We start from the raw sequence: 18369 nt of genomic DNA, 5'->3' as shown, positions 1-18369 counted from the left end.
TCCATGGGCCACTATGGAACAAATTAATATATATATATATATATATATATATATATATATATATATATATATATATATATATATATATATATATATATCATTTTATTTAAAATATCTAACAGGTGTTTCGTTAGTTTGGCCTTTTGGGACCTTTGTTGCCTGAGATTACATTGGCCAGCAATTTATTCTGATTTATGAAGGCCTGCGTCAGGTCAAGAGTTGGTTATAGATAAATTCTCAAATCTGATGGACCATACATCAATTTATAGAGCCGATTTGATATAAATGGGATAAGGCTTTCCTGATCATGTTTGTAATGCCTTCTTGGGAATTTACAATATATTCATGCCATTTCATTGTCTAACATCACTTCAGTGACTTGGTTTTGTGTATATGAACTCAACACCAGCCTTCTACTAGCATTGCGCTGATATGCAAACTGAATGATTCTTTTTGTCAATTGCTGTGTGTTTTACAATGCAGTACCAACACAATAATATTTAGCTTGAACGAGGACTGCTGCTATTACCAAATAATACCTATTTTTGTGCCAAGTATGATGGTTTGTCAATCTTCTACATAAATACTCAATGTTGAAATAATCTAACAATTCGAATTTATATTACGTTAATTGGAAACCATTAATTTATATGAAGCACCTTTTAAGAATAAAAATTGTTGTCATTTAGTTGACTATTATTACTGCTGAGACACAATATTTTTTGCATCTAAAGCCGATATGAATTTTACATTTCTCCTTATGTCAATTCGTTTTCCAAATCCGATTCGAGATTGCATTCATGTCATGGACTTAGCTGTTGGTCATATGGCAGCTCTTCGAAAGCTTTTTGCTACAGAAGGTGTTGGTCCTCTCTCTCTCTCTCTCTCTCTCTCTCTCTCTCTCATGGTGCAGCTGGTTAACTCCTCACTTATGAACAGGAATAAGATTCACATTTTACTTCTAAGAGTGATTCTAGATGAAGTTTGTCAGTGTAAAAGTGAGGAGCTTGGTTTACATGCACCGAAACCGGATGAACTGGTAGAGGCTCACGTTCCTGCATGTTGTTGAGGTCGCTGTGGCAAAATTTTGGAACTACTGCAGATATAGAGGTGGTGCTGTGTGATCTTTGAGGGCCCTGTTTAGGAGTGCCCTGAAGGTCTGTGTCACAGCCTGATCAGGGGCAAATCTGGGGATCAGGTGTAGCAAGTTAGGTTCGAGTCTTATTTGGTTAGGTTGGGTTTTGTTTTGTCAAGTTTGATCCCTTGAAGTCACTTAGGTTGGGCTGGACTAGGTCAATTTTACTTGACTTTGGCCAATCGGAGTAATACACTCGAAAATAATCACTAGAGGTTTTGTCCATCGATCCATTATCAGAAGTTTCAAACAGGTATAGAGTATTTTGGGTAGTTGTAGTTCTTGTCCTATTTTCTGAACCGGTGATCGCGCCTTGTGCTTGGCAACCAAAGATTCTAGTTTCGATTCTTGAGTGATGCATCTTCAAAAATCTAGACTTCTTGAGTGATCGCATCCCGGTGATCTCCTTTTTTTTCTTTATTTAAAAAAAATTGATTCTATTTTCAGTATCATCTTTTGTTTTTTATTACTATGCAATTACAAAATAGAAGGGGATAAAAACGTGATGATGTCACCAAGCATTTTGAGAATTCACACAACTTGATTTAAAGAGGGGCTCCAATTGTTGGGCTATAATCTATTTTCACCTTTAGTGAAAAAGAAGTATTAAATTATACAGAGAAATGGATATTCAAAATACTGTCCCACACCTGAAGATTGGGTTCACAAAGAGCCAGCAAGAATAAAAGCAAACTTGTTTGTAATTCAGTGATGAAATATAAATTATTGTAATTATAAATATAATCATCTAGCTTTTTTCCGACTATTTTGCATAGTAGTTTCTAACATAGGTTGGCTTAGTAGTTTTCAACTTAGGATTTTAAGCGGCTGCCAATCTAACATCAGCCCTCCACATTAATCAAGCTTGGAACTGGTAAACTGGCAACAGCGGTGTCTTTGAAAATTAAATTATGTTAATAACATTTTATTTATATAAAGCTTTACTTGTTTTCCTATTGATAAGTTCGATCCTCTTGAAGAGATCAGATTTTCTTTATGTTCAAGAAATTATGACCGGAAAATTGATGTTTATTCCCTTCCCGATGTACATTTTAAGGGGGAAGTTTGAATAGACAGCAATTTCCTTCTTGTCATAATGGTCACATCTCTAGTATATCTTGAGAAGTGGAAGAGACAAATTCTTAGATTTAAGTATAGATTTATAAAGCTAATCTTTTTCATTAGAAAAATTTATATGAAAATTTTAAACTAAAGGGATGTTAGCAGCCTGTATCTGGCATTAACACATCAAAGTTTTGCAAGATCTCTATCAAACAGAAGGCGCATAAAGGAACTTTTCAGATATACAAGGAGATGGCTTGGAGATTTCTACACTCAGAAAGCTTTATTAAGCAAAATATGAGCATAAACATCAAATTTTTTGAACAAGAAAAAAGAATAGCAGTAGAACCTGCAAAACAGCTGTACATGATGGTACAACAATGGCTTCCTAAGAACCCTAAGAGAAGATGGCATTAACAAAGGCTTCAGCATCAAATGGTTGAAGATCATCTAACCCTTCACCAACACCCACAAATTTTACAGGGATACCAAGTTCATCTACAACGCTGACCTGCAGTCAGAAAAAAAAAAAAAAAATCTCAGTTTCACTACTATGGTCCCAGATGGGCCATGTCAAGAGAATTGTTCTTGTCGAAGAAATCGCATGAAACGAAATATTTCATTAAAAGATATTGGAGCATACCACACAGCCACCACGAGCAGAACCATCTAACTTCGTCAAGATCAGTCCTGTAACTCCAACTACCTGTTGTGAAATTTTAAGAATTGCATGTAAAAAATTATTTCTCATAAGAATAACGATATATGTGATGCTGCTACAAGTATCATTATATGCTTTCCAATCTTGCGAGGAAATCATGTTTAGTAAAAGAATAAAACTGCAAATATGAGTTCTCATATGACAATATATGTGGCCATATATCCTAGGCTGAACTATGCAAACCCATAGATAATCACCAAGAACAAAGACCAGAATAACTCCAATCCATGGAAACAGAGATGAACAAGAAGGAAATGACAAAAGGTTATCATGAGCAAGAAATGCAGAAAAGTTTGAGGAAACAAAACATAATGTGAAATTTCATCTATTAATAAATAAATGGGCCGTGACCAAAGGTTGAATAAAATTTTCAAAAGGTAGTGTAAGGTTTACCTAACTGACCTATAAAGCAGCATATGAAATAGTTCGCTTGGGGCGAAAAGACCAACCATGAGGGTCGTGGACATGTTCAGAATGCAAAAGAAGCACAGAATAAATTAGATGGGTTCTTCAGTATTCCGAACCCATAGGTCATGGTGACATAACCTAAAAACTAAACAGAAGATGTCAATTTCAGAAAACTGGACGTGGAACCCAATGACATCATACAGGCTAGATACACTCAATAGAAAAAAGGTTAAAATAGATAAAGGTCATCAAATAGAAGCAAATCAACTAGTTCAAGAACATTGGAGCCCCTTAGCCAAAAACATGGAACCAAATGGATTGGTAAGCAAAAAGATAATAGAACTCTCAAGGTGGTCCAATGTAATCAAGATCCTAAAACAAAAAAAATCGAGCATATGCACTTTGTGAGCTATGAAAAGTAATAGGCTCGCAAGATTTGCAGTCTCAGTATTAGACCTTGTACCAATAGCCTACCAGTACACAATATACATACCACGATACTGACACTCAAACACAGGGGGTGTACCATCTGAATACCCTACGAATACAGTATGGTACGCCCCATACTGGCTGGTAGGGATGTTAACACAGATCAGGAACTCTAGATAGGGTTTACTCTAGCAAGAGAGGCACAAAAAAAATTAAACAGACAACCTGGTAGTTGGTGAATGAGGATTGAGAAAGTTGATAACAAATAGTTGGGACATAACTTGATGGTTACAATTACGGCTTACAAGTTGAGTCAGCATTTCCAACTCAACCTGATCTGAACCATATATGGGTTTCCATAATTCAGCGAACTCTAATGCAGCTCAGCCCATCCTATTTACCTAATTGGAGTCTCAATCGATCTTTTCTAGGATTAGAAAAGAACTCACTAGCGGAAGTGTGGATTATCTTCCCTTGTAGGTAGCATCCACAAGACGTAGTCATTGAGCCCTATCATAATTTTTTCATGGCGCTGAGAAATCTCATCCGTCCGGCAAAGGCAGATTATTAAGCTCGAGTAAAGTTGGAACAAGAGCTACCCTACTCCCCCCAAAAAATGCTAAAACAGGGGCATGACAGCTGCGGTAGGATCTAGATCTGGGCCAAGACGAACTACTGTAGGAAAATTATTGAAACCATTAAATTCGGAATATGATAAAGTAGCACTTTTAAAGATAACGCCTTGCCTTAATTAAAAAAAAGTCAAAGCGCTTGGCATTGGGCCAATCTGTCTATTCAACAAATAAATGGAATTTTTATTTATCAATATCCAAGACCATAGATATTGATTTTTCCTTAGAGTTTGGGTATTTGATCGATCCACTGTTACTGACCAAACAAAAAAAGTGCTTGGGTCTTTTATATCAAAACAAAATCATAGTAATTGGTAATTGTTCCTCCATTTTGTCTTTGTGGACCGAGAAGAAAGGGGGCTCAGCGGAAAGAGGGTTGTACCATGAGAGAAGCAAGGAGGTCAACCAACTTCAAATTAGCAAGTTTTTTTTTTCAATTTTTTCTTCAGTTCATTTTAAAATACTTCAATTGGTACACACAAGAAATAGGCCAATTCGGTAGCCTTTTGCTCAATTTCTCGTGGAGTAAAACGATGGGACTGAGAGAAAGAAAGGACAGGGGGCGACCATGCATGGCACTTCTCAACCGTGTCTCCGAGCGAACATTCAAATATCAGTTCCACATTCATTCGTGAGGGTACTCCTAATGGGTTGAAGACCATATCAACAGGTGTCCCATATTGGGCGACCATGCATGGCACTTCTCGACCATGTCTCCGAGCGAACATTCAAATATCTGTCCCACATTTATTCGTGAGGGTACTCCTAATGGGTTGAAGACCATATCAACAAGTGTGCCATGTTGCAAATAGGGCATATCTTGTCTATATCTTCTACCAAGACATTCACCGAGCAAGTAGAAGCCCTTCATAGAGATACCAAGAAATCTTTTTTGAATGATTCAAAATAGAAATATTTCTCAATGAGTATTCTTGTACTAAGAATAAGAGGGAGAAGTTGATGTTTGTTCCTGAAGTAAAAATAGTTTGATCTGTTCCTAAATAATATATATATATAATAAATTATATATATAATTTATTTGTTATTTTATTTTTTTATGTTATTTTTTTTATGTTAAATGTTTAAGAAGCCCAATAGGGCCAATACTTGAAATGGTGATCCATAAAAAAACACCTATATTGAGATCGCCTAAAACAAGGCGGCACCCAAAAAGAATTACTAAATAACTTAGTAGAATTGATATGACCGCTATGGAGCAGTATGGGCTAATGAAGCATGGGGATCTTATTAGAGTTGGGACCTGAAGGAAACTTGGGCCAATGTCAGTACTCATCTCCGCATCATTTTGCTATATTGCTATACGTTCATTTTCCTCTTTTTTCTCCTAAATGAACTCCACATGGATAATCAAATAATTCACCATGATTCCACTATGATTATTGATCAATAATCAATAATCAATAATAAGGAACTTGGTGTCAACCCGTCACCGAGAATGGCTTATGTTCCAAGAACCAATGCTACCAATACGGTTAGCACCTACCACTGAAACGATGCCTACTGATGATAGTGCGGCTACTGTTCAAAATGCACTTGCTGAGGTGAACGCTGGTGTGGCTAAAGCTGCAAAGAATGCTCTGGGGTTTTTTTCATGCTAATGACAAGCAGACTAAGAAAGTGATTCGGATCTCACACTTTCCACCAACCTCGAAGGAATGGGTAAGAGGCTGACTCCAATTTGAAAAAGGGAGAATATGGTTATTGAAGCATAAAGCACATTTCCAATTTAAGAAATACCCTTTTTTTTTCTAACCCGACTGATGGTCACGCTTGAAAACGACGCCTTAAACATATCTTGATGCCTGAAAGTTGGATAGGGTGGCCCTTACGTAAGGACTATATTACCCCAAATTTCTATGAAATACAAGATGCTCATTGAATGATAAAGAAACTAATGTTCACTTATACCACTTAAGATTTTAGAATGTCCATGTTTACCCAACTCTAAGACTTCCTTTCACCGACCAATAGTAAATCATGGGCTGGAAGACTAATGGATCCATCTCATGCTTTTTAACCAGGGTAAGGCATAAGAATGATGTAAGACATTCTGTATGTATGTATATTTATATTTGTGAGGAACTCCAATAATAACTGGGTGTGTAGAAACTTAATTTCATGGTGTTGCACATATGATGTTTGAATGACACTACATGCCTTCAAATATCTAGAAATAGATAGTTTGAGCTCAAATACTCATCATTGATCTAGATATAAGGTTTATTTGCTTATAAATGAAGATAACTATCCATAGGAACCATATGACAAGCCAAACCCAAACATAATATGCCAGGTTTGGCACATGACCGACCTGAACTGACCTGTATGAGTGGATCAGTAAATAAAAATTCCTAAGAATCTCATGACCTGTGTGGTCAACTTATAGACCGCCTCCAGTCAAAATCTTGAACTGAAACTGTACTGGTTAGGATCAAGGCATGAGCAACATGATCCTAACATGGCTTGTTTGCAGGCCTAGTTTCATGTCACAATATCCATTTTTAGCATTGAATTCTCATAGTTATATTGTTGATATTCTACAAGCAAATGTGTGCAATCTTGGACAACAGAATGCTATTTATTAGACAATGATAGTTCACAAGTTAATAAAAATTTGATAAAGACTATTTATTTTAAAAAATAAATCAACATAGAAATTCCATGGTTTATAACTAAACAGGTCTAGATTGTAGATATACATGCAAGAATTCTATATTAGACATCAATGGCATGATATGCACATGATTTGTAGGTTAGCATGATAATGCAAGTTTGCAAAAATAAAACATTAAAAACATACATGCAATATGTTGTTCATTGTTGAATCAAATAGAATAAGAATAATTTGTTAATCTATCTAAAAACATATTAAAAAGAAAAAAAAACAAGATTAAATGTTAAATTGGACACACACACACACACACACACATATATATATATATATATGTATATGTATATGTATATGTATATGTATATGTATATGTATATGTATATGTATATGTATATGTATATGTATGTACAAAAGAAAGCCTGATGAAGGGCTCAAAGAGTCAGCAGAACAAAGGCAATAAACAGAATGCAATTTTAGTGAAAATAAAAAAAGATGAGGTCGCACTGAAGATTGGTGCACAAGAGATAACACAGTGATTGGTTTCATTGTCCGGGATTCATCATAGCAAATACTAAAGAGATAGATAAAGACATGCTAGAACTTGAATTAGTTGGATGAAGTGAAGGTCCCTGTGGGGTATTATGCAATAGAGAAATCCCTCAGCATGCATAATAACAATAAAGTACACAATATTCTCTAGCTCAGAATGTTGACCAGTATGCTGGGTACAAGGAAAAAAGTTGAATTTGACAATTGAGAATGTTGAGATAGATGTGTGGAAACTAGACAATGAAAAAAAAATGAGCATCATTAAAGTAGTAGGAGACAAGATTTGCTGTATTGGCCGGTACCGTACCGTACCATAGCAATACCAAACTAGTACGCCGTCTCGTATTGTATCAAAACTTAGTACATCTCGCCGTCTCATACAGTACCATGTACTGACACACTGTAATAGAATTTACCGATACGGAGTCCGGCACCGAGACAGCAAATCTTGGTAGGAGATGTACAAATTAAATTTAACTGATGAAGAATAGATCGAAATGGTATTGTTTTGTAAAATAGTGATCCAAGATGATAAGAAGATTACTTCATTAAATTCTCTTGCCTGCTGTAGCATATTCAAACCAGTTGTCCCATCCAAAACTTGCAAAATCTCCTGTAAAAATAAAATAAAATAAAACGACCTTGTGTGATTCGTCATGTAAAATTCAGCATGTTTTAACATGCACTAATTAGTAAACATAGCTGTCAATTAATTTATTTCAGACCAATTGCCAATTTGCCATTGAACATGCTGACCAGAAAGCAAGAGATTGGTATCTGTAGAAAACTAAAAGGAAAAAAAATCATTTTATAGTAAGAGCCAAAGCCTTTGGGCTGGAATCTGCTGTTGTAGATTCTCAATGCAACTAGGAGAGAGAAAGGGCGAAAGGAAAACACCTGCGCAGTTTTTTCTTTTCATTTTTTTTTCCGCATCCCACACCCCCCCCCCCTCCCCCCGAAAAAAAAAGCTATAGCCTTCCATTAAACAATCCCCATCTTGATAAACATGTGTGCCATAGATGCAAAATCTATCAATAGTGAAGGCATAGGTATTTGTTCAAAGTGGTAAATACCAGATAATTTGGTTATTAAGAAGCAGTGCTATTTACAGGATGTACTAATAGAACTAGCTTAATGGTTAGAACATCAACATGCTTAGAAAAAATAGATCTTCCATACATGATATTACCATTTAGATTATTGTTATACCATCCAGTTTGCTGACCATAATATTATTTATAATAAATATGCATATATTAGATAATTTCCATCCAAAATTGACATGTATTGTCACATTTTCCAACTCCATCTTCCCATGCAAAAGATAAAGAAATTGCACAATACATGGCGGTCAACATTGACCCATTAAGTCCAAATTAAATGAGCCATATGATGCATGTGATACTTTATAGTAGTACCATATGAGTGTTAAAGCAAAAAGAAAATAATCAGAAACAAAATAAAATCATACAAAATAAATTTTCATGTTTCATCTTGAAGCTCTATGTCCAGGATATGCAAAAGAACTCTACTATCCCAATCTGCACTAAGACCCCTTTCTCATTTGTTTCAAGATAAGTTCAGGAGGAATATGAAAGGAAGTAATTACACAGGACCAGAAGACACTGGCTGTTTAGCATGATTTGACATTGAACGATATTGAAGTAGGAGAAACTTGTATTCAGATGTAATGTTAATGCTATGTATGCTTATTTTAGTAAAATCAAAGAGAAATTCCCTTTAAAACTATGGTGCAGTGTATAAGACACCCATAAACAATATTAGAAGTACATCTGCACCTTGACACTTTTCCTGGCTTCATAGTGTTGCAGACACAAGCATAAGCTGTACAAAACTAATTGTCCTCCATAATGCACAACCATGATACAGATATATAAAGTTATTGATTCTAGGATAGTTATAAACTAGCATATAACCCGCACGATGCACGAGTTACAATTGTTTCTCCTTTTTCCACCTATTCTTGATATGCAATATAACAATATAACAAATTATAATAAATAAAAGGCTTCAATAGTCAAATTTCTGTTGCATATTAAGCAATGAGCTATAACAATGGCCAAGCAAACTAATACTAACGTCATTCCTATTTGTTGCATATTAAGTAATGAACTTAGTGATGGCAAAGTATGTTAATATCGGCATCATTAATACCAGAATCTACATGACAAATGGAGAACTCCATACAGGCTGAGCCTCCATTTTAGATGTATCCTAGCATATAACCAACACAATGTGCAGGGTACAGATTTTTTTTTCTTTTTCGATTGTTATTGAAATGCAATACAGAAATGTAATAAAATATAATAAATAGAAAGTTTCAATAGCCAAACTTCTGTTGCACATCAACAAGTGAACTTTAGTGATGGCGGAGTAGGAACTCCCATCAAATATCTAAACCAACATAGTAATATTAGTTTAGATAAGTATAATACTTATATATTTTAAATGGATAATATTCTCAACTATAAATTATACTTATATCAATTATATAAGTATCATTGATATTTAATATTGATAATAGTAAAATACTCTATTATCTATCATCTATACTAATATATAATGAAAGGAATGGATAATATAATACTTATTTATAACAGATATCAGTTAATAAGTGATTTCCTCTTGTATTAGTTATAAGAGCCCCAGCTATTATCCAAAATCAAGAAACTATTGGTGACATTATTAATACAAGCATCCAAGTAGCAGGTGGAGAGCTTAGTTTAGTAAATTTTCAGTCCATATTACTAAATTTTAGTAAATCTCATTCACAATTGTTTCTTTTCATTCTTAGTACATTTCTCCAACATAAACACAACATAAGCGGAACCGGTACCAGGCACCGTATCGGTTCTCCGACGGGATGAGTCAGTATGGGCCTGCGCTGTGTCGTGTCGGGCCCGTACTAACACAGTAAAACAAACGGGAGAGATGAAGAACGAGAGAGAAAAAGAAAGAGAGCGGAGGAGGGAGGCCGATGGAGGGTGTCGGAGGCCGGCACCAGGCCCTTTTGCAACTTAGGCGGCCGTTCCCCTATTTCATCCGAAACAGGGGTCGACCGCTTTTTAATTTCGCGATTCTTAAGTTAAGTCGGCAAATCCGCTTTTTATGTTTGCCGACTTCACTTAAAAATTGCAAAATTAAAAAACAGTCAACCTCTATTTCGAACGAAATAGATAAACGGCTGAGTAAATCGCAAAAGTGCCCAGCGCCGACCTCCGCCGGCCTCCCTCCCTCCCCCGCTCTCTCTCTCTTTTCTTTCTCCGCCTCCGGCAACAGATTATGTTTCCATTGCCAAAATCGTACCGGTGAGCCACCGGTACAGCTCAGATCTGCCGGAACCGCCCGCTTCGGAACGGTTCCGCCGACTGTGCATAGACATGACTATGACAATCTATTTACTAATATATTAATCTCTAAATTCATAGAATATTTTCAACAGGTTCCTAAAACATTGTTGATCTCCATATGGATATGGGTTGTTTCAATTTAATTGAAGTACTGTTTTTTGAGAAGAGTGCAGCCCTGAAAGTCGGCTTAATGCCCACACATGGACACAACTATCACACTGTTTACTTTAATTTGTGAAAGTATTTAAGCATTTGTCTTTCAGAAAGTTGTAAGCATTAATGCATTAGGATATGAAGAGTCATCTTGTGTCTATTATAAATAGATATGTAGCAGAAAAAGAAGGAATAGTGAAGAATTAGGAATAAAATCTGTGTTAAATTTCTTTAAATCTAGTGGTGGATTGCACTTGTTATCTCTCTTCTCCTACCTTATTATCCTCTTTCCCTATCTTTTCTCTCCTTTGCATAACCCCTTTTATTTTCAGTGTCAACCCAACCAACAATAATTCTTCAAAAAGGACAAACTGAGTAAGTTTGCAATCAGAAATATAAAAAATGAGAAACATATTGAATTAAAATTCCAAGATATTAACATTCAGAAATAGATCGAGCATAAAGAAGCATGGAAATATACTACTCTTTAAAGGATAGAAAAAAGTGTTTTTCCCTTCTTTTTTTTCTTCTTTTGAGCTCTAGGATGGGTGGGAGCCTGGCTGTAAATCGAGTTGAGTGGGAATGAACCCAGGTCTCTTGTGTCCGTACAAGAGGCTTTACCAGCTCAGCCGGTTGGCACCCTCAAGAGAGAAAACAGGTATTGTCTAGAAAATTTACGGACATAATTTGGAGCATATTATCATACATTTGGAGCACCAGGGATAACTTTAGCAATAGCTTTCTTGCACGAAACCAACTCTTCCATGAGGCTGTAATTTGTGTGCAGACCTGAGAAAATCATTATAAAGTTAAAGAGAAGGATAAGAATCAAATTGAAACTAATATATCACAAAATTTTTGAAGAAGAAGATACGCACGTCCAGATGTATCACATAAAACTACGTCATATCGTTGCTCCTTCCCTCTTTTTACAGCCTGTGTAAGAACTATCCAGAAAGTGACTTCAGATGGCAATATACACATCCTCTCAGGAACTATTACACAAGCAAAATAATATACAAGATCATGGGGCACCTGTAAGTCATACCTGATGGGGCTTTGATCTTCTCACCTTCTGCAATAACTATCTCTGATCCAGTTCTCTCAGCCCATACCTCCAGCTGCTCACTAGCTGCTGCTCTGAAAGTATCACCAGCTGCCATTAGTACCTGAATCAAAGTGGCCAAATACAAACAAAAGAAAAAAAAAGTTTAAGCAAGTTCCTCTGCAAGACTCAAGGAACAAAGTGACTACAATTATAGAAGCAAAAAACCTTGAGGATGATAAAAAAAATTTAAAATTCCTCCATTCAGCTATGAAGTCAAACTGACACATGAGGTCTTAAACATTGCAAGAAGCAAAAACAAACAACTGCATAAATATGCATGAAGTCTTATTCTGGATCAAGATGATAGGCTGCAACAGTCATACACGTAGAACTTAAAAACTAGTCATACTTTAGCATGCTATTCTTTAAATGCAATTTAGCTTGCAGCTTTTAGTCCATGATAAACTTCACTAAAACCACACAAATCTAGATACTTTCTTTTAATAACAAAGCTAATTTAAAAAATGTAGCAGATAAAAAAAGTCAGAGATTTAGCAGCTTTAAGAATCAAGCCCTTACAGCCTCTATTCAACAGATAAATCAACAGATATTTTTTGGAATAAAAAATCCTAGGCTTCAAGAGCTACACCTATTTAAAGCTCAACATGACTGCATATAACAAAGGCTGTAAGGCAAATGAACAGTCATGTTGGGCTCAAAGTTCAGCTTGATAAGGGCTTGCTCAATTAGCAAGCAAGGTTGTGATATTCCCATCTTATTTGTGTTTGGCTTGAATAACCTCAAAATAAATTTAAAAAAAGATAAAAATTATTTATTTATAAATAAAAAATTGTGTTTGTGTATTATCTATAAATTGTAAACATATTAAATAATAAAATATGCATCTCAGCTGTTCAATTGGGATATGATAGTTTTAAATGGATATCAACAGCTTGGTCTCATGGTCACAGTAAGTCCCTTATATGAGCCCTTCAAGAAAAGCCTAGTCCAGAATCTCTAGATTGAAACTGAGTGAGTTCCTCAAGCTCTGCTCAGTTAATAATACAATAAGAGCTTGAGCATGGCATGTCTCACTTGAGATCAGCTGCGTCACACCCCTACCAAAAAGAAGGCCTTACTATGGTGAGCTGGGGTGTCAATAAGCTGAAATACCTTGGTTATGTTTGCTCACACGATCAATTCATTGCAAGCACTTTGGCTGATAACTTGAGCAGAAGCTTTGGATCAATCAAATCAAGCTTAGTTACAAGCAAGGTGTGCTGTTATAGTACCGAATCTCGTACCGGTGCCACACTATTGCTGTGCTAGTACGGTAGGGTTTGAGTTAAGAATATGCTTCACGACTGCAAATCCACGTGTTAAGTTTTCTAAATTTAGTTTCTGGTCAATAACAGATGTTTGTTTTCAGTCAATAAGTCCTAGTCTCTAGGATATTGTTAGCGCATCACAAGTCATGGTTTGTTACCGTAAATCTTGTGATCCACTCTCTTTGCAGTTTTACTTTTGCACTATAAATGTAATGCACTGGTGGTAAATAAAATAACCCCTTTGCTGCATCGTAACTTTTTTATTTACTTTTTCTATTCCTTTTCTACTTTCAGATTTCACATACCTTTGTTTCTCTATCTTTTCCTTCTCAAAAAACAACAATTTGGTATTAGAGCTTCTATTTCTTACGGGACCTGGGAGCAACCATGGAAGTTGAAACAAGTTTCTCCAATTTCTCTCAAGCTGCTCCTCCAGTTTTCGACGGAGAAAACTTCCAGCTCTGGGCTGTTAGAATGGAAACTTATCGGGAGGCTTTAGATCTATGGGAAGCTGTCGAAGAAGATTACGAAGTCGCTTCGCTGTCGAACAACCCGACGGTCGCTCGGATCAAAAGCCACAAAGAGAAGAAAACCAAAAAATCGAAGGCCAAAGCAGTGCTATTTGTTGGTGTTTCAACAACAATTTTTACGATGATCATGACTTTCAAATCAGCAAAAGAAATTTGGGAGTATCTGAAGAAGGAATACGCAGGTGATGAACGGATACGAGGTATGCAAGTGCTTAATCTAATAAGGGGATTTGAGCTGTAAAAGATGAAAGATGCTGAGACAATCAAAGAATACTCAGACCGATTGCTTCGCATTGCCAACAAGGTGAGGCTTCTTGGCACTAAATTTGATGATTCAAGAATTGTAGAAAAAATTCTTGTTACAGTGCCTGAAAAATATGAAGCCTCAATAACCACCTTGGATAATACTAAAGATCTGTCCAAGATTACCTTGGCAGAACTGTTGAATGCTTTGCAGGCTCAAGAGCAACGGAGGCTTATGAGACAAGATTCTACTGTTGAAGGAGCCTTGTCAGTTAAACACCAGCATGTCCAGAGAAACAATAAAAAGAAGAAACAAGTCTCAAGTTCTGGGAACAGTTCAACCAACCACACTCAAAGCAAAGGTGGAAGCTCAAAGGGAAACTACCCTCCTTGCAAACACTGTGGTAAAATGGGTCATCCTCCATTCAAGTGTTGGAAGAGGCCTGATGCAAAGTGTAGCAAATGCAATCAGCTTGGACATGAAGCTGTGATTTGCAAAAGCAAATTTCAGAAAAAGGAAGAAGATGCTCAAGTAGCTGATCAAGAAGAAGAAGTTCAGATGTTTGCGGCCACTTGTTTCTCTACAAAGGTCTCCTCAGAATGTTGGTTAATTGACAGTGGTTGTACAAACCACATGACGTTTGACAGAACTCTTTTTAAGGAGTTAAAGCCTACCGCAATGACGAAAGTCAGGATAGAAAATGGTGGTTATATTGCAGCCAAAGGAAGAGGAACCATTGCAATAACAACCAGCTCAGGTACAAAAACAATTTCAGATGTTCTTTATGTACCTGATATTGATCAAAATTTGCTGAGTGTTGGCCAGTTAATAGAAAAAGGATTTAAGGTGTCCTTTGAAAACTTGTATTGTCTTATCTATGATGCCGCTGGAAAGGAGATCTTGCATGTTAAAATGAGAGGTAAAAGCTTCTCATTTGATCCAACGGAGGAGGAGCACACAGCTTATTCCACCAATATCAACATCACCGAAGTCTGGCACAAAAGGCTTGGGCATTGTCATCTTCAACGAATGTTAAAGATGAAGAAAGATGAAGTGATAAGAGGTTTACCAGCTCTGGTTGATCACTTGCCAAATTGTCATGCTCGTCAATTTGGAAAACAAAGTAGGAAACCATTTCCTAAATCATCCTGGAGAGCATCACAGAAGCTGCAACTAGTTCATACAGATGTGGGAGGACCTCAAAAAAACACCATCACTTCAAGGTAGCCAGTATTACATTCTTTTCATTGATGATTTTACAAGAATGTGTTGGATTTTTTTCCTAAAGTTCAAGTCTGAAGTGGCTGGAGTATTCTGGAAGTTCAAGAAGATGGTGGAAAATTAAAGTTGCTGCAAAATTCAGATTTTAAGGTCTGATAATGGAAAGAAGTACACCTCAGCAGAATTTAATTTGTTTTGCGATGAAGCTGGCATTGAACATCAGCTCACTGCTCCTTACACTCCACAGCAAAATGGAGTTAGTGAAAGAAAGAATAGATACGTCATGGAGATGGCCAGATGCATGCTACATGAGAAGGATTTGCCAAAAAGTTTCTGGGCAGAGGCAGCCAACACAACAGTATTTCTGCAAAATCGGCTTCCAAGTGTAGCCGTTGAAGACAAAACTCCATTTGAAGCTTGGTATGGGTATATACCTTCATTAAGCTTTCTTAAAGTATGTGGTTGTTTGTGTTTTGTCCATATTCCACAGGTCAAGAGGGACAAACTTGACAAAAAAGCAATTCCAGGCATCTTTGTGGGCTATAGCACAGTTTCTAAAGCCTACAAAGTATATCACCCTCAAACAGAAAAAATGGTGATTACTAGAGTTGTTCACTTCCATGAGGATGAGCAATGGAACTGGAAAAATTCGCAAGGAACAAGCAGACCTTCACAAGAATTTATAAGTAATTCTCTTGAAGAGGAGACAATGGAGCAGTGGCAAAATGAATTGGAAGATGATCCTCCAGTTAGAGGAACAAGACCACCTTCAGACATTTATCAAAGATGTAATGTGGCATTATGCGAACCTGCTGGCCATGAAGAAGCTCTTAAAGATCCAAAGTGGAAGAAAGCTATGGAGGAGGAGATGTCAATGATTCACAAGAATAAAACTTGGGAATTAGTCCACAAACCAGAAGGCAGAAAAAACATTGGAGTAAAATGGGTGTACCGAACAAAGCTAAATGCTGATAACTTCATCAACAAACACAAAGCAAGGATTGTTGTTAAGGGGCATGCTCAAATTTTTGGCGTTGATTATTCTGAAACTTTTGCTCCAGTTGCTAGATTAGACACAATCAGATTGTTGTTAGCTTTAGCAGCACAAAAAGGCTGGAAAGTGTTTCAGCTAGATGTCAAATCAGCTTTTCTAAATGGTGTTTTGCAAGAAGAAATATATGTGGAGCAGCCAGAAGGATTTGTGGTGCAAGGTGAAGAGGATAAGGTCTATTTGCTTAAAAAGGCCCTTTATGGCTTAAAGCAAGCCCCAAAAGCCTGGTACAGCAGGATACATGAACATTTGCTAAGCTTAGGCTTCACAAGAAGCTTATCTGAAGCTACACTTTATGTTAAACAAAAGGGTAGTTATGTTCTCATTGTGTCCCTTTATGTTGATGACCTTTTGGTAACAGGAGATAATGTACAAATGGTTGAAGAGTTTAAACAAGAGATGATGCAGGTCTTTGAGATAACAGACCTTGGCCTTATGACTTACTTTCTTGGTATGGAGGTCCAACAAAGCCAAAATGAAGTATTTATCTGTCAGAAGAAGTATGCAAAGGAAATTTTGAAGAAATTTCATATGGAGGAGTGCAAAGCAACAAACATGCCAATGCGTCAAAAAGAGAAGCTGAGCAAAGAAGATGGTGTTGATAAAGTTGATCAAGGCTATTATAGAAGCCTGATTGGTTGCTTAATGTATCTTACAGCAACAAGACCTGATATTTTATTTGTTGTAAATCTCTTATCTCGATTTATGCATTGTGCTAGTGAAGTGCATTTAAGAGCAGCAAAAAGAGTATTAAGGTTTATCAAGAGTACTGTTGATTGTGGTGTTAAGTTTCAGAAATGTCAAAACTTCAAGATGTGTGGATTTTCAGATAGTGATTGGGCTGGTTCTGTAGATGACATGAAAAGTACTTCAGGATACTGTTTCAGCCTAGGCTCAGGTGTTTTCTCATAGTGTTCAAAGAAACAAGAGATTGTAGCACAATCCACTGCAGAGGTAGAGTTTATTGCAGCAAGTGCAGCAGCAAACCAAGCTTTATGGCTGAAGAAAATACTATCTGATCTACACATGGAGCAAAATGATAGTACTCAGATTTTTGTTGATAATCAAGCAGCAATTGCAATTTCTCGAAATCCAGTATTTCATGGGAAAACGAAACACTTCAACATCAAGCTTTACTTCTTAAGGGAGGTGCAGCAATATGGAGAAGTAAATTTAGTTTACTGCAAGTCTGAAGATCAGCTGGCAGATTTGTTCACAAAGCCACTTCCAGTTTGCAAGTTTGAGTTACTAAGGAAGAGAATTGGAATTTGCAGTGCCTAAAGCAAGGAGGAGTGTTAAGAATATGCTTCACGACTGCAAATCCACGTGTTAAGTTTTCTAAATTTAGTTTCTAGTCAATAACAGATGTTTGTTTTCAGACAATAAGTCCTAGTCTCTAGGATATTGTTAGCGCATCACAAGTCATGGTTTGTTACCGTAAATCTTGTGATCCACTCTCTTTTCAGTTTTACTTTTGCACTATAAATGTAATGCACTGGTGGTAAATAAAATAACCCCTTTGCTGCATCGTATCAACTTTTTCATTTACTTTTTCTATTCCTTTTCTACTTTCAGATTCACATACCTTTGTTTCTCTATTTTTTCCTTCTCAAAAAACAACAGGTTTGAGACTAGTTCGGCATGCCGAATGTCAATACACCATACCGTGTAGCGATACAAAACCAGTATGGTACAGTATGCCTCGTACTGTCCAGTTCGGTATGGTACGGCGAACCTTGCTTACAAGAACAAAATACAAGCTAAGGACAGTTTGGATCAAAACATGTTCAGCTTGATTTGCACTTTGCATATTTGGTGGACTTAAAATAAATGGGCTAACTTTAACAGTAAAATA

At 36.5% G+C, this 18369-nt stretch overlaps 1 protein-coding gene across 3 annotated transcripts in view; it reads right to left on the bottom strand.

Annotated features, from left to right (window-relative positions):
• Nucleotides 1-2450: 2450 nt before the first annotated feature.
• CPFTSY (signal recognition particle receptor protein, chloroplast (FTSY)) overlaps nt 2451-18369 on the bottom strand; it is a 41244-nt gene continuing 25325 nt past the window's right edge. The window contains exons 6-12 of one of the 3 annotated variants that reach the window (XR_016398792.1): nt 12141-12261; nt 11971-12054; nt 11799-11881; nt 8113-8181; nt 3321-3464; nt 2841-2903; nt 2641-2708 (exon numbers count right to left, since the gene is read on the bottom strand). Coding sequence is in view for 2 of the 3 variants with exons in the window: in XM_088713090.2 (XP_088569216.2) it covers nt 2595-2708; nt 2841-2903; nt 8113-8181; nt 11799-11881; nt 11971-12054; nt 12141-12261 (534 nt within the window). In the remaining variant the exon portion in view is untranslated. Of the gene's footprint in view, nt 2709-2840; nt 2904-3320; nt 3465-8112; nt 8182-11798; nt 11882-11970; nt 12055-12140; nt 12262-18369 lie in introns of all 3 variants that reach the window. The other 2 variants (XM_088713090.2, XM_008777176.5) reach the window with 2 other exon arrangements.

The sequence above is a fragment of the Phoenix dactylifera genome, chromosome 16, assembly GCF_051530095.1.
Source record: "Phoenix dactylifera cultivar Ajwa chromosome 16, Ajwa_hap1_PhDact_Kaust_v1.1, whole genome shotgun sequence".
Taxonomy (NCBI): domain Eukaryota; kingdom Viridiplantae; phylum Streptophyta; class Magnoliopsida; order Arecales; family Arecaceae; genus Phoenix; species Phoenix dactylifera.
This window is presented reverse-complemented; position numbering and strand designations above follow the sequence as displayed.